The sequence below is a fragment of the Scardinius erythrophthalmus genome (genome assembly GCF_964197995.2).
Source record: "Scardinius erythrophthalmus genome assembly, chromosome: 1".
Lineage (NCBI taxonomy): Eukaryota > Metazoa > Chordata > Actinopteri > Cypriniformes > Leuciscidae > Scardinius > Scardinius erythrophthalmus.
This window is the reverse complement of record NC_138221.1, coordinates 51,192,434-51,208,844: the sequence shown is the minus strand read 5'-3', so window position 1 is coordinate 51,208,844 and position 16,411 is coordinate 51,192,434. Positions and strand designations below refer to the sequence as shown.

Genomic DNA, 16,411 nt, shown 5'->3' with positions numbered 1-16,411 from the left:
CTCTCTCTCTCTCTCTCTCTCTCTCTCTCTCTCTCTCTCTCTCTCTCTATTCAGGTACAGGCTAACACTTTCTGACTTTTTTTTTTTTTTTAAGTTTCACTAATGTTCCGAGTGCATGATATTTTACATTTTTACGATATTTTCATAATATTTTTCATGACCTTGGGTGGATTCAGTTATGCGTTAACTTAAATCACTTCGTAAACGATTTCCATACACGAGTCAAGAGGGGTCGTTTAATTTACACCATGCCCAAACCTCAGTCAGTAGGAAGGCAACGGTAACGGTAACGTGTCATTAGAAATCAAGGGTCTGAGAGCTGAGTCGAGAGAGAGAGAGAGAGAGAGAGAGAGAGAGAGAGAGAGAGAGAGAGAGCACGAGGCGCGTGACGCGCGAGACTCAGCGCGTGGTGTCACCGTGGGAACCAGGAGATTGACAGGAGGACGGGCAGGGAGGGGCGCGCGCCACGCCAGTGTGAGTGGACTCTCTCCCTGGCACATACCCGTCCGCTCAGACAGACTCACTCTGAATCATTCATTCAGCGTTATAAAGCTCCGTCATCAGGCAGCGGATGGTGTTGGTTAAGCGCTAGGACAGTGCTGATAGTGATGATGATGATGGAAGGACAGTGCAGTCGCTGTAAGATCGTGGTGGTCGGCGACACTCAGTGTGGAAAGACTGCGCTGCTGCATGTGTTCGCCAAGGACAGCTACCCAGAGGTGAACCCATCATTTATCATTAATGTCATATTATTACTATAAAAACAGAAAATAAGTTACTAAATTGATGAGACGAGTGAGTGGACTGATGACAACAGTCGGAGTAGCCTAATATTATGTCTGTTTTAAAACAATGAACATCTTGCATTGAAGTTGATTTAATTATGCGATTCAAGTTCATTGTTTTGAGTTCAATAAACTGCATGATGTCCCGAGTTCATCATGTCGCACTGGAGCGCAACTGCATAGAAATAAAGGGTTTTTTAACTTGCCACGGAAAGGCGTTCATGAAACGAGACGCTGAAGTGAAACTGTTCGTGATGTTCTTTTCAAATAACATTTATTTCACTTCACAACTATAAAGGTTAGATTGCAAGTTAGGGCCAGTTGCGTAAACACAGCGATTATGTCTTAAGAACTATAGTCTGACCAACTCGATATTTTCAATCAATTTTACTTTTACTTCTCAAATCAGACCAATCTATGCAATTTATTTAGTAAAAAAAAAGTAAGAAGAAAAAAATAAATAGATGACCGAAGGCTGCGCGATGTTGGATTCGTATAGGATAAAACATAAAGACTGTCATCATTTATTGTAATGATTAATAATGATTGTCATTATTATCATTATTCTACAGGGTGGTCCATTTATATGGATACACCGTAATAACATGGGAATGGTTGGTGATATTAAAGTCCTGTTTGTGGCACATTAGTATATGTCATGGTCACCACCCATCTTGAGGAGTTTGCCCCCTCACATATACTAATGTGCCACAAACAGGACTTTAATATCACCAACCATTCCCATGTTATTACGGTGTATCCATATAAATGGTATATGCATACATTGCAAGGAGATCACACAAAACTTTGTTTAAAAAGTAAGCTATTTTAAAGTCACCATGAAATCAAAATTGCTGCTACATGTCTTCTCTGATGATGTGAGGGCGGGGCAACCTGTCACTCACATGACATCACAGCAATAGCAAACCACAACCATCCAATCAATTCCCAATAGACAAAATCAATTCCCGCCCCTAAATTTTTTCTTGTTTGAGAAGCCGTTTCACTCAGATATACACCACAACAGGGAAGAAAAGACTATCGCAACTTATGTTTCATGCCGACTTTAAATAGTTGATGTACTGTCATAGTCCACTAAAATGATTTACCAGTAATATGATTTTTCATTGCAGAATTATGTGCCCACGGTGTTTGAGAACTACACCGCGAGCTTCGAGATCGATAAGCATCGCATCGAGCTGAACATGTGGGATACATCAGGTAAGATCTGGCATGGCATCAAATTAAACCATTGTCTGAATAGTATGCTATACTGCTGTTCTTATCCACCATATTTTTTATCACGGAAGTAAGCTATTTCCTGTGAATTTGCCAAGACTTCCAATTAATTTGCCGCTGTAGGGAATCAACTAGAAGAATAACAAAATGCTGCAAATGGTAAAATAATATGCGCTACAAACCAGTGTGTTGATGGTTGCGATATTAAATTAAAATAATTCAAAAACAAGTAGCAGTTTGCACAATCATAATGGACAGTTTTTGTACAGCTAAAATAACAGTGGATAAGCCCGGAAGAATCGACACATTCAAATTACAATGACCGTGCCGACTCTCATGTGAAAAATAGGGTGCATAGTATGCAAAATTGTATTTACTTATTTTTGAGAAATCATCAAAACGCATGACTGACCTACTACATTTACCAAACTGCGTTATACAACAGGTTCACAAGACGGTATCCCACAATGCACTGAAGCAGAGATGGTCTTATTATTGGAAGATACGATGGTCCTTGGCTCTAACTTTGGAAAACATTGGAACTTAGTGTGACTTGATAACCAATCAAATTACAGCCTTGACGTCATTGAATTTCGTTCAGAGTTGTGCAACAGACGGTCACAGTTTGCGGATACGATAGAAATGAATGAGAAGTGCCGTCAACTGAATCCTACCTGTCGTGCAATTGTCTGTGACTTCTCTTATAAAACACCATTGTTTTCTCTGTGTCAAGTCTAAAAATAGATCAATTCAAAACGAAAGTTTAAGAGCAAACATGTTGAAGATTAGCCCGAGAGGCTGTCGATTCATTAATTGATAAGCTGTTTCCTCACAAAAGCGGTTTATTCAGCGTAGTGAAGCCTCTCCTCCATTGACATCCATTTAAAAAAAAAAAAGCCTCTATCCCTGCATCCACAGTGTTACGCTATTTTTTGCTAACCTTGTAGGCTTGTCTTAAAGCGGCTTTGGCAGAAGTCACTGATTTTTAACAATTTGATCATTTTTTGACTCTTTTTTTTAAATGTGATCACATACACCATTCACATAACACATAAAGGCACACACTGGCCTACGTTCATTATATATAATAATAAATATATTCTATAAATACATTAAATCATCCATATTACAGTATATTAGGCAGTATGCAATAGGTAGTGTAATAGTATTTCACCCCAAACATAGCCAGTGATCTACTGTGACTTATGCATTGTGCTCTCTAGTGGCGTCAGACTGATTAGGACAGTCTGGGAGTGTAAATTTTGAAACCTCCTCATGGATAGACAGATAGATGCAATAGCAAACATTCTACTGTAACAAATCCTGGTGCCAGTCTAGTCTGTGCATGGACGCGGTTCATTCCTGTCCCTGCTGACTGCTGACCGCTCTCATGGCCTGGCTGACCTCTTGTTTTTTTGTATTAGAGTAATTGAAAATGGCTCTTTGGTTCGCTGGAGTGACTCACAAGAGTCGGGTAGCAGAACTCTCACTGCTTTGATTTTACAATACACAATAGACAATACAGAGTTTATGAATTTAGAGAAGGATATGATCCTGTTATATTGCTTTTGAGTTCTGGACTGTATCTCTGGGTGAGATCTGTGATATAAATGGTTCTGTGTGGATTCTAGCTTCTCTTCTTTGAAACAAAAGCCAAGACAGAATTCAAGTAATATGTTCAGGGCTGTGCATGTGTGTTTGGACAGTACTGTCTGTGTGGATTGTAGCACACTTGGTGTTAAGCTACACTACTGCTGACACACACTCGTCCTGACACACACTTCAGGGGTTTCTCAGCAAGCGTGACCCATAAATCCCCTGCTCTAGGCCTCTGCATGTTTCCCCACCCTGCTATAAAAGTCCTTTATGGGAATTTCTTTTCTTGTCATCTCCATTTTTAAGTTCCTATGGGAATGTTTTCCTCTCCCACTGTTGTTGTTGATCTGTAGGGTTGTGCCGGGGTCAGACTGTAACCCTGTCGAGAGTAAATCTTCTCTTTACTGTAAGTGCTCTCATACACAGTCTGGGACACAAGAGTCCATGTTTCAGCATGATAATGAAGTTCAACTGGTTGTGAACTTTATCACTGTTTAAAAGGGGTGTCAGTAAGCCCTCTTGACAATAGCCAGGCACCAAGCGGCTATGTGTGTAAAGTATATGTATGATCAGATGTACTTTATTGGACAATACTGTCTTACCAAGTCACCTAAAATGATGCACAAGTTGGTGTAACTTGTAAACAGTACAAAAGTATGTAAATGCTAAACTAAAGCATTTCCCTATGTATGGCCACATGCATTAAAGGTGCTTTCTGCATCTCTTTCGCCACCAAATGTGTCGCAAAACAACAGCAATGTTTGGAAATGCGTACAAACATACTACTCTAATTCAACTCTACTCTAACACAACTTGCATACTACTTGTACTCTTTTTGTTTGCATAGAATACCAAAAATGACCTTTTACATTTTGGAAAATGTGTAGCATGCAACAGAGCAAACTGCATGAAATAGCCTACTGTATCCCACAATGCACTTGACTTGACCTTCCATCTCTAGCATGATGAATGAGCCAGAAGTAGAATCAGCTACAAAATCTTCTTTTTTTTTTTTTTTTTTTTTTTACAAATGTTGAGTGGAAAAAAATTTTGAGTGGAAAAAAAATAAAGAAATATATACACTCACCTAAAGGATTATTAGGAACACCATACTAATACTGTGTTTGACCCCCTTTCACCAGAACTGCCTTAATTCTACGTGGCATTGATTCAACAAGGTGCTGAAAGCATTCTTTAGAAATGTTGGCCCATATTGATAGGATAGCATCTTGCAGTTGATGGAGATTTGTGGGATGCACATCCAGGGCACGAAGCTCCCGTTCCACCACATCCCAAAGATGTTCTATTGGGTTGAGATCTGGTGACTGTGGGGGCCATTTTAGTACAGTGAACTCATTGTCATGTTCAAGAAACCAATTTGAAATGATTCGAGCTTTGTGACATGGTGCATTATCCTGCTGGAAGTAGCCATCAGAGGATGGGTACATGGTGGTCATAAAGGGATGGACATGGTCAGAAACAGTGCTCAGGTAGGCCGTGGCATTTAAACGATGCCCAATTGGCACTAAGGGGCCTAAAGTGTGCCAAGAAAACATCCCCCACACCATTACACCACCACCACCAGCCTGCACAGTGGTAACAAGGCATGATGGATCCATGTTCTCATTCTGTTTACGCCAAATTCTGACTCTACCATCTGAATGTCTCAACAGAAATCAAGACTCATCAGACCAGGCAACATTTTTCCAGTCTTCAACTGTCCAATTTTGGTGAGCTCGTGCAAATTGTAGCCTCTTTTTCCTATTTGTAGTGGAGATGAGTGGTACCAGGTGGGGTCTTCTGCTGTTGTAGCCCATCCACCTCAAGGTTGTGCGTGTTGTGGCTTCACAAATGCTTTGCTGCATGCCTCGGTTGTAACGAGTGGTTATTTCAGTCAAAGTTGCTCTTCTATCAGCTTGAATCAGTCGGCCCATTCTCCTCTGACCTCTAGCATCAACAAGGCATTTTCGCCCACAGGACTGCCGCATACTGGATGTTTTTCCCTTTTCACACCATTCTTTGTAAACCCTAGAAATGGTTGTGCGTGAAAATCCCAGTAACTGGGCAGATTGTGAAATACTCAGACCGGCCCGTCTGGCACCAACAACCATGCCATGCTCAAAATTGCTTAAATCACCTTTTTTTCCCATTCTGACATTCAGTTTGGACCACACCCCTAAATGCATTGAAGCAACTGCCATGTGATTGGTTGATTAGATAATTGCATTAATTAGAAATTGAACAGGTGTTCCTAATAATCCTTTAGGTGAGTGTATATATATACTGACCGTTTCTCAATATGCGTTCTTTTCTGTACTTGTGTTCTTGTGGACTTGTGAAACGTCATCAGTCGCTGCCCAAGTACTGTCCCAATACACAAGTTTGCATTTTGGCAAGAACGGTTAAAAATCCCGGAAGTGTTCTTGACACGCCCATTTTACCGAGGATGCATAGGTTGGTAACTTGTGAGAACTTGACGGCAGAAATATCCCAGCATTCATTTCGGCATTCGAGGAACTAGATGTCAATACAGCAAGTCGTTTTTCAACAAGAATTTCGTACGCTATTTCATCACTAAATTCACTGCTGAAAACATTTGATGCGAGAAATCAACTGTGTAGATTTCAAATATTGGCATTTTTTGAAAATGTATGGCGAATCGAAAATGCGCTCAAATGTTTTCGGAATTGAGAATCTCCAGCATAGGTAGCTTTATTGTTATTAATATACATTACATAGTGTACAGTTGTAGAGTATTCCTTTGAGCTGAGGGTAGGCTTAGGCGATAAAGCCTGGCTGTTACCGTCAATAATTCTCGTTATGTTTGGGTACTGCAGACGGCGTCTGTGCGGGGGTATTATTGTGCAATACCAGCAAGAACACATTGTCTCAAACTGTCAGCAGCGTTCTGTGTGCTCGTCACCTTGTGAGTTCATTCTTCCAAGAACAACTAGCAAGAGCGTTCTCCCCAAGAACACAAGTCCGTTCTTTGCATTCTTGGTTTTGAGAAACACCCACTCTTTTAGAAAGAAAAAAATGTCACACACATACCATTTGGACTTTGTTTTCCTTGTGTTGTTGTCATGGTTACAGATTATGTTGTCATCCAGTTCAGGTGTTTGTCGTTAATTATCAGCAGTTTCAAAGAGTATTTAAGTTCATGCTTGTTTTCCTTTCAGTTGTTGGGTATTGTTAATGTCTACATGTTGGTTGTCTAACTTTATCATTGGTTTTGGATTCGTGTGTGGATTTATGAAAAACTGTTAGGATTTATCATATCTTCCTTGTCATCTTTGAACTATATGCAAGTCCGTGACAAAAAAATGGTACAAAAGCTGTCACTCGGGCAGTACCCTTTCAAAGGTTACTAATATGTATGCTTTAGGTAACAATATGTATACTTTAAAGTAATATGCATTTTTTTAGCACTAAAAAAGTACAAATGCGTACCTTTTGAAAGGCAACTGCACTTTTGTACCATTTTTTCTGAGATTGTGGGATATAGGAGGTATTTTGCTATGAAAGGGATTAGCTTTAAGTGCTACAAAATTAGGTAAACATATGAATAAATCTTAATTTGTCACAATGTGTTGATTTGTAATTAATGATTGCGTAAAGTGAATTTGCGGTTGTAAAATCTAGAACTGGATGGGACATGGGAGTATTTGCCCGACCCTCTGGAGAACTAGGGCAACTAATAATTTGATGACTAATGAGAAATGAGTAATGAGAACGCTGAATGGTAATGAGAGGCTCCCTTTGTTTCACCAAGTGTGATTTGTTTTGTTAAATGTTGTGCATGCTTTCTTAAGCATTTCCCTCTGTGTTTTCAGTTATATCGAGTCGTCCCTCAGTTGGTAAAACCAAAAAACATGTTGACAGAAATCCAATTATAAGGAAGTCTATGGGGCTGTAGTGGGACGTTTACACCAAGGACTTCCATTCTAATCACACATCTGTCAATGCGATTTTTGTGTGACATTCTGAGAAATTAGTTGAAAATGGTAATCAACAGCATGGACCAGATGTTGTTCATAGAGCTTAAAGGGGAAATGAAAACTATTGTGTCATTCCTAAGCTAAATAACTTTTCTTCTGTGGAATTCAGTGTTGTTTTGAACCTCGTAGACTTTCATTACATGGACAAAAACAGTTGAAACATTCTTCAAAATATACAAGTCATATAGGTTTAGAGGAAATGATGACTGAATTTGAATGTTTGGGTGAACTATCCCTTTATCATTTTTTGAATTGAGGGCATTTGAATTCTGCTTAGCCTGTTTGCTCATTACCTTTAGGCCTGTTCAGATCTATAAAAATGCTAACATAAACACAGATTCACACAGGTAATCAAGCTGTGTCTCTGATGGGTCTTAATGAGGTGTCTGCGGATGTGTGTGTGAGCATATGTGTGGTGCTCCTGAGCTAACCGACACTCTTGTGCTTATGGCTACATCTTCAACAATCTGTAATGACATCCCATAGAGTTCTGCTTCAGTCACACACGCACGCACGCACACACACACACACACACACACACACACACACACACACACACACACACACACACACACACACACACACACACACACACACACACACACACACACACACACACACACACACACACACACACACACACACACACAGCTGCACAGCTGGCAAGAGGTGAATCTAGGGACTGGAAGAGGAGATTGTTTACTGGCAAACATTCAGGTCAGCATTTCATATGGACACTCTGTTCTTGACAAGATCCAAATTATGTCTAGCACTACAGACATAACCACAGTAATAATGTCTAGAAAATAAAACAACTGGCAGAGATTTATTTGGTGATTTATAACATCCACTGCAAACTAGACAGGAAATGAATGTTTTTTAACATGGTGTGAATGGTTTAGCATAGGCAGAGAAGAGTGACCATAAATGAGAAGGTGTTTAATTTTTTAACCAGATACAGACAACAGAAGTGCTAAGAAGTGTTTACTGTATGTTGCGCGTGCGCGCGCGCGTGTGTGTGTTGGGTTTTTACTGAACCGTACTGTGGGTACAAATCTGTCCCAAGAACTTGGCGAAGTCTAATAAAAATTTTTTTTGACAGACTGTCTCTTTTAGGGGACAATCCATCCATACGTAATGAAAGGAAAATTATTAAAATACATTTTATTATTATTCTATTAATAATAATAATAATAATGTATGAAACATTTACCTTGTTATGAAGGTGTACAATATTATTATGATAACAAAAAGGGAAATTAATAATATATGACATTTATTATTTGTTTATTATTTATAATAGTAATAATAAATCTAATAATATATGAATCATTTTACCTTTTATGAAAGGTAACATTATTATTATCATTATCATTAATAATATTAACAGAAATAAACTTTATAAGTCTATAGTGTGTCCTCATTTAAACAGCTAAGTAAGCAAGTGTATTTTAGAAGCTGTTGCAGTGAGAACAGAAAAAAGTGTCCCTGTGGACTAGCGCTCTCAACATGGCGACAAACAACAAACCAACAATATCAGCCTTTCTTTCCATTCCAGTCTCTTTCTCTGTAAAATTTGATTAGTTTCTTCTTATCCTTATTTCCATTCTCATCCAAAAAATTAGATTCAACCATCTCTCCATGGCTGTGGTTGACAGATCTGCCAGAGAGGATTGTGGGACATGTAGCTCATAGGGTGACTCCTGAGGCCAGCCCATAATAACTGATAGCTTTGATCAGCGCTTCAAACTCTCATTGTCACTCTCACAGTCTTCTCTCTTTCCCTCGCTATCTCTCACTGTCTATGTCTGGATTTGTGTCCTCACTCGAGGGAAGGACAGGAGAGTGAGAGAGAGGAGATCAGGAAAGACAGAGAGTATAGTTGTAGACAGTGGCAGTAAGTATGTATACTGTGCACGTTATGTAAGATTTCTGTATGTATACCACAATGATATGTGCTAAACTTGCTTTTCTTCTATTTCCAACATCACAAATGATCTGGAAGCAATATAACTGTGATTTCTAATCTATTTCTTGACAAATTAGCAAGTATGACACAAAATGTTTTATTTCAGTGATTATAACTGGACACCACTAAATTAAACACACAATGCAGTGAGGTCAGGTGACAACAATAGCATAATACCGTGCTAAAATTCTACTGTAATAATAATGTTGCTAATAGAAAGCAGTATATACTGCACAGTAAGCAGTGTCAGTTTTCCATTGAGAACAAAGCCATGGAAAGAGAGTTTATGGAAGGGGGTTATTATAGTTAACTAAAACTAAAACCCTTTTTTTACTTGGAATAAAATATAAAATATAAAAATATAAAATATAAAAACTTAATGTACTAAAAATAACTAAAACTGAAATAGAAAATAATATATAGACATATTAAAAATGTCAACAATACACACAAAAAAAGCTTTAACTAAAATTAAAATAAATTGGGAAAATATAAAAACTAATTAAAAATATGAATAAAAACTATATTAGTTTTAATAAATAAAAACTAGTATCTCAATGATACTAAAATAACACTGATAATGACCTCAGTTACATTTCATTAGTGGTGCTCAGTTATTTTACTGGAAATAAAAACAATTATTTAGCATTTGTATTTCGTGTAAAATGTTTTAATGCATAAAAACAGAGACATAAGAAATCTTTGCTGTATTACTTTTAATTCATTCAATTACACTGGGAATGGTGTCAAGTTAGCCACATTGCACTGTGGGAAACAATGGGTAAACCAGGAATGTTGCCCCGAACCCTTTGACAAGGGGAGGCTTAAAAACATTTACACAATGTGCACAATAAACACACATTATGAGCAGTATGGACGCTTATGTTAAAATGTTATTCTGAACATGAAATGACTGCGCTGGAATCAAACTGACCACTCTCTCTTCCTGCTCAGGCACTCACCACTGGAGAAACATCAGTCTTTTATATCATCTGCCCTGCTGTATGACCCACTGTACATAATTTGTACGTGTCACAGCAGTTAGCACACCATTAGCAGCGTTTCGCTCTTTGATTTGAGCATCAGCTTTTATTTTTTTTATAATGAAGCGTTTTTTCTCCTGACCCCTCTCTGTGCTTGTGTTCTGCAGGGTCCTCGTATTATGATAATGTACGGCCGCTTGCGTATCCGGACTGTGATGCTGTGCTCATCTGTTTTGATATCAGCAGACCCGAGACGCTGGACAGTATCCCTAAGAAGGTCAGAATCTCCTTTCCTTTCCTTTCTTCTTTTCTCTCATCCTAAAAACGTATGTACTTGCAAAAGTGCATTTTGGAATGGCATTATTAGTTGTAGTTGTAAACACTCAGATACTTGCAGCGTTAGTCTCTCGCTGTGAAAACACAATGTAATTGTTGACTAAGAGAGGTTTTTGTTTGTGGGTGTTTCGCAGTTGGCGGATGACGGCATTGTGGAGTTACACAAAAATACAAGCTTTACCTAAACACAGATGCCAGCAATTATGTGGTGATGAGGGTGTGAGCCTAGAGCTGAAAAGTTTAAATGTGTTTTTCAGATTTAAGTCTATATATGTCTGGTGAGAAAAAGATATTCGGATGATACAGGAAGAAGAGTCGGCAGTATGAAAAAATAGCACATATATTTATATCATTGTAACGGTAAACACTACCATTCAAAAGTTTGAATGGTAAGAAATACATACTTTTATTCAGCAAGGACACATTCAATTGATTGAAAGTGACTGTTATCGAGATATTTATAATTTTACAAAAGAGTTCTATTTGAAATAAATGCTGTTTTTCCATTTACCAAAGAATCCCCCTAAAAAAATATTTTTAACATTGATAATAAAAAGAAAGGCTTATTGAGCAGCAAAACAGCATTATCATGTGACACTGAGGACTGCTGAAAATTCACAGGAATAAATTTGAAAATATATTAAAATAGAAAACAGTTCTTTTTAATTGTAATAATATTTCACAATATTACTGTTTATATTGTATTTTGATCAAATAAATGCAGCCTTTGTGAGCCTTAGAGACTTATTTCAAAGACAGAACCCAAACCTTAGAATGGGTATATGGGTTTCTTTTTTTAATTATTAGAGAGTGATTTAATCTGATGTAATTATCTAAATGCCTTTCATTCTCTAACTGTCCTAATGCTAACCCTGCCACACCAGACACACTGAATGCTGTTACATTTCAGCATCTCACCTCTGAGACCACAGGGGCGGAGCTAAAGGCTGTTGTGGAATGTTGAGAGGCAGGCGGCGACCTCCGATTGGCCGGTTAATGGTGGCATTTAAGGTTAAAGATCACATTGCTGTTTGATGGATGGTTGAACACATTCAGAACCTGTGAAATGGTGCCATAGCTGAGATTGCTGAACCTTTGCAGAGGCTAGTGAATAACACACATGCACCATGCATGCTCACACATAAGCTGTCTGAATAACTGGCTCTGGATGGTTCTGCATAGCAGGAATGTTCCTGAAAATGGCCTGGTCTGGGTCATTTCAAGCTACACTGGTGTAAAAGGAGATTTGAAGCTGTTGTTGTTGTTCACTTTGCTGTATAGTTAATTGAAGAAAAACTGGTGTAAATATTGTCTGATTTGATTTGAATGTGCATTAGTGTGAGTGTTTGTAAGTATTCAGACAATAGCTGGTCAAATTGCTTCCCTAATTCTCTCTCTCATGCACACACAACTACATTATTCATTCATTATGCACACATAAATGACAGGAAGGGAGAAAACCACAAGCTCACTGTGTTACAGCATAAACAACTATTACAAGTATTGGCTAGAAAACAAAATAAAAGATTTAAATATTATTCCCAAACTTTAAATACTGAAATATATACATTACAGTTATAATCAAAATGATTCAACCACCATTGCAAATCAGGTTTACTGGAAATATTTACAGACTTTCAGTTGTTTGCAATGAACAAATCAAGCAAAAGTCATTTTAATAGCTCAACACAACAAATGTTTCAAGTGGTTTCCCCAAATTCATGACTTCTGCAGTCTTAAAATAATTTAACCCCCTGAATAGAATCATGAGTCACAACAGCACAAATCTGCAAAACAGGTGTCTCAATCACACCTGATGCAACTAATCAAGGGCTTCATTAGTTGCACCAGGTCCCCTTGAGCTAGAACACATGAAATATCTGAACTTGCTAGGTTTGTTGAGTGTCACGTGTGACTGCATGTTACAAATATGGAGAATGGTCAAAAGAATGGTCCAAAAAGTTAGGAGAAGATATCATCGCCCCTTAACAAACAAAGAACAGGGTAGAAAAAGGCTGAAAAAAGAAGCCATCAACGGCTGCAACCAGATTTCTGAGTAGACAGGGTCAGAAAAACCCTCAAGTGACTGCAAAAGACCCACAGCAAGACTTGGTTGCAACAGGCACTGAGGTTTCAGCTTGCACAGTAAGGTGCGTACTAAACGCATGCCAGAACTCCAAAACGAAAACGTACACCACTACTGACCCAAAAGCACGAGAAAAGTGCTCAAAATCATTTAAATAAGCCACAGAAGTTTTGGGATACTGTTCTGTGGAGCGATGAAAAAAACTGTAACTTTTCGACCCTATGTCTCAGAGGTATGTCTGGAGGAAGGAGAATGAAGCATATGCTGAAAAGAACGCTCTGTCTACAGTCTAGCATGGTGGTGATCGGTGATGCTCTGCGGCTGCTTTGCATCCTCTGGCACTGGAAACCTGCAGCATATGAAAGGCAAGATGGATTTATTGAAGTGTCAGGAAATCCTAGGAGAAAATATGCCGTCAGTGAGGAAGCTGAAGTTTGGGCGTCATTGGACCTTCCAACAGGACAATGATCCCAAGCATACCTTAAACTCCACCAAGGCATGGAAGATTCTACAGTGGCCATCATCACAGTCACCTGGCTTGAACCCCATAGAAAATCTCTGGTGGGATTTGAAGGCGGCGTTTGCAACACGCAGACCCCAGAATATTACTGAACTGGAGGACATTGCTTATGAGGAATGGGCTAAGATTCCTCAAAAACGCTGCCAGAAGCTGGTGTCTGGTTATACATGTCTGGTGTCTGGTCAGAACAGCAAAAGGGTTTTCTACTAAGTGCTAAAGATGCTTGCCATGAAGGGGTGGAATAATTTTGTGACTGCAGGAGTCATTAAAAGTTGCATTTTCAGTTGAATTTGGGGAAATAACTAGAAACATTTGTTGTGTTGAGCTATTTTCAATTACTTTCGTTTGATTTGTTTCATTGCAAACAGCTGAAAGTCTGTAATTTTGCCAATAAACCTGATTTGCAATGGGGGTTGAACAATTTTGATTACCACTACATTTACATTTATTCATTTAGCAGTGACAACTGCTAAATTGACATTTAGATTACAACTGTACAAATAGCTGGATAAAGAAAGAAAGAAAGAAAGAAAGAAAGAAAGAAAGAAAGAAAGAAAGAAAGAAAGAAAGAAAGAAAGAAAGAAAGAAAGAAAGAAAGAAAGAAAGAAAGAAAGAAAGAAAGAAAGAAAGAAAGAAAGAAAGAAAGAAAGAAAGAAAGAAAGAAAGAAAGAAAGAAAGAAAGAAAGAAAGAAAGAAAGAAAGAAAGATAGATAGATAGATAGATAGATAGATAGATAGATAGATAGATAGATAGATAGATAGATACATAGATACATAGATAGATAGATAGATAGATACATAGATAGATACATAGATAGATAGATATAAATAAATAGTTTATACTGTTTGTTTTTATCAATTTAGTGTATCCTTGCTGAATAAAAGTATTAATTCCGTTTTAAATGCCCCAAACTTTTGAATGGTTGTGTAGATCAGTAGATCAGTAGGTCAGTAGGTGGATTGATGTTTTTATTTAAAGTGACAGATTCTTTCTTTCGTTCTTTCAGTGGCAGGTGGAGGCTCAGGAGTATTGTCCTAATGCAAAGTTGGTGTTGGTTGGCTGTAAGTTGGATATGAGAACAGATGTCAGCACCTTACGAGAACTGTCCAAACAGAGACTCATACCTGTCACTCATGAACAGGTGAGTTTACACACACTCTCTCACACACTCAGGGGACTAGAACACAAAGAAAAAAAAGCGAGATTGTGTTAGGACATCAGTGTTTACTCAACTGCTGCTACACAAACAAAAGAACTAAGACACGTAGTCGGAAGTTTGCAAGCAAGCTAACCATATAAAACACAAATATCGCTCATAGTGTCTAAATTAATATGAATTCAGATTAAATTTTTTTTTTTTTTTTATATAAGCCAAATATATTTACCTTCCTTAAGGACTATATAAAAATGTTTTAAATATTTTTAGATGAAGTATAGCATCTCATACTGCGTACACTGATGTCACAGCTTGAAATGTCATGTCAACCGTTCATATCTTGTGATTGAAACCATTGAAGCACTCACAGACAATAAAAGAAAGGTCTATAATTACACATTAAACAGAGAGAGCAGTAGAAAATGTTCCCTCTATTACGTCAGTGCTCTGAGCGGGTCAACTCGCTGTAGCAACGTTTCATTATGAAACACCTAGTTCTCGCTATAATTCTACTCTGTAAAGAGAGAAATAGATGGCACTTCATATTAAAATGGTACAACTCTGTGCCCTACTACTTTTATTTTTAAAGCATTATGGGAAAAAATTACATGTTTCTGCTGTGAGGCCTATTAGATATGTTCATGTTCTTTCACTGACCTTTTATTGTGTAAAAAAAAAAAAAAAAACTGACATTTTAGAGGAGTTTCAGGTATTATTTTTGCACCCTATTCGAGGAAAGTACCATAAAAAAGTTTACATTAAAGAGCGCAAAAGAGTGACAAGGAAATTACAATGTTTTTTTGATAGAGAAATGAGAAAGTAAATGCTTCTGGATAGTTCTGACTCAGTACAATGATGCTGACTTCTTTCTGTCTGTCTATCAGGGGAGTTTACGAGCGCGCGAGCTGGGCGCAGTTGCATACGTGGAATGTTCATCCCGAATGTGCGTGAACAGCGTACGAGACGTCTTTCACATCACCACGCTCGTGTCCGTCAGACGTGAACCCGCCCCGAGCCTCAAGAGAAGCTCCTCGCGCCACGCTCTCAAGCGCATATCTAATCAGCCTCTGCTGCCAGTCAGCTCACAAGACACACCCCTTGAACCCACCCCGACCCTCAGGGAGGACAGAGCCAAGAGTTGCACAATCATGTAGACTAATGCATACAGTCACAGCAGGGTGTGTGGAAGAAAAGATTGCACAGAAGGGACAGAATCTCTGTATTTATGGGACATTGAGGGTCATATTGTCCTATGGCCCATGTGGACTGTACAGTTGTGTGAATACATTATACAGAGGAGTTCTATTTATTAACTTCAAGTTTGCTTTTATTTTTTATCATTGTTGTATGGTTTAGCAGACCTAAGTGTCACATAGTGTGTAAAACAAAGGCAAAAAGAATAAATAAAAAAAAAGGGTTTGGAATTTTATGTGTGGACAGCTTCAATATTCAGTGTCATACTTTCATTTTAACTCTTGGGACACACTTCTCTAGAGGTTGCAGATCTGTGACAAGCTCATTTTGTGTGGAACTAAATCCCTGGAATTCTGGAGTTCTGAGAATCTTTCCCCAGCATTAGTGATCATTAGCATTAGCATTAGCAGAACAAAGACATCTGTGACTTCTGCTGTTCGCTCCTTTACATGTGTGACAGCACCATCAGTCATGCTCCATGCCATCACAAAGACTTCATTCACACTATACTGAAACACCAACGCAAATGCTGGCTAAGGATAGATGTG

General features: G+C 38.3%; 1 protein-coding gene across 2 annotated transcripts; it reads left to right on the top strand.

The window, feature by feature from the left end:
- The first annotated feature begins 321 nt into the window (after positions 1 to 321).
- On the top strand, positions 322 to 16,097 carry rnd2 (Rho family GTPase 2). Of its 2 annotated transcripts, XM_081388926.1 has the most exons (6): positions 426 to 719; positions 1,919 to 2,006; positions 5,294 to 5,350; positions 10,738 to 10,847; positions 14,520 to 14,654; positions 15,554 to 15,952. In XM_081388926.1, exons 1-6 carry the CDS (start codon positions 609 to 611, stop codon positions 15,821 to 15,823), a joined length of 771 nt encoding a protein of 256 aa, XP_081245052.1. In that variant the 5' UTR covers positions 426 to 608; the 3' UTR covers positions 15,824 to 15,952. The 2 variants fall into 2 exon arrangements, with proteins under 2 accessions (XP_081245053.1, XP_081245052.1); XM_081388927.1 differs by lacking the exon at positions 5,294 to 5,350 and having other exon boundaries at positions 322 to 719; positions 15,554 to 16,097.
- The last annotated feature ends 314 nt before the right edge of the window (positions 16,098 to 16,411 follow it).

Bases quoted from the DNA above. Each gene is read 5' to 3' on its own strand.
- rnd2 (XM_081388926.1), top strand. From the start codon at position 609: ATGATGATGATGGAAGGACAGTGCAGTCGCTGTAAGATCGTGGTGGTC. The intron at 720-1,918 runs GTGAACCCATCA...TTTTCATTGCAG, and splicing joins CCAAGGACAGCTACCCAGAG to AATTATGTGCCCACGGTGTT. The intron at 10,848-14,519 runs GTCAGAATCTCC...TCGTTCTTTCAG, and splicing joins TGGACAGTATCCCTAAGAAG to TGGCAGGTGGAGGCTCAGGA.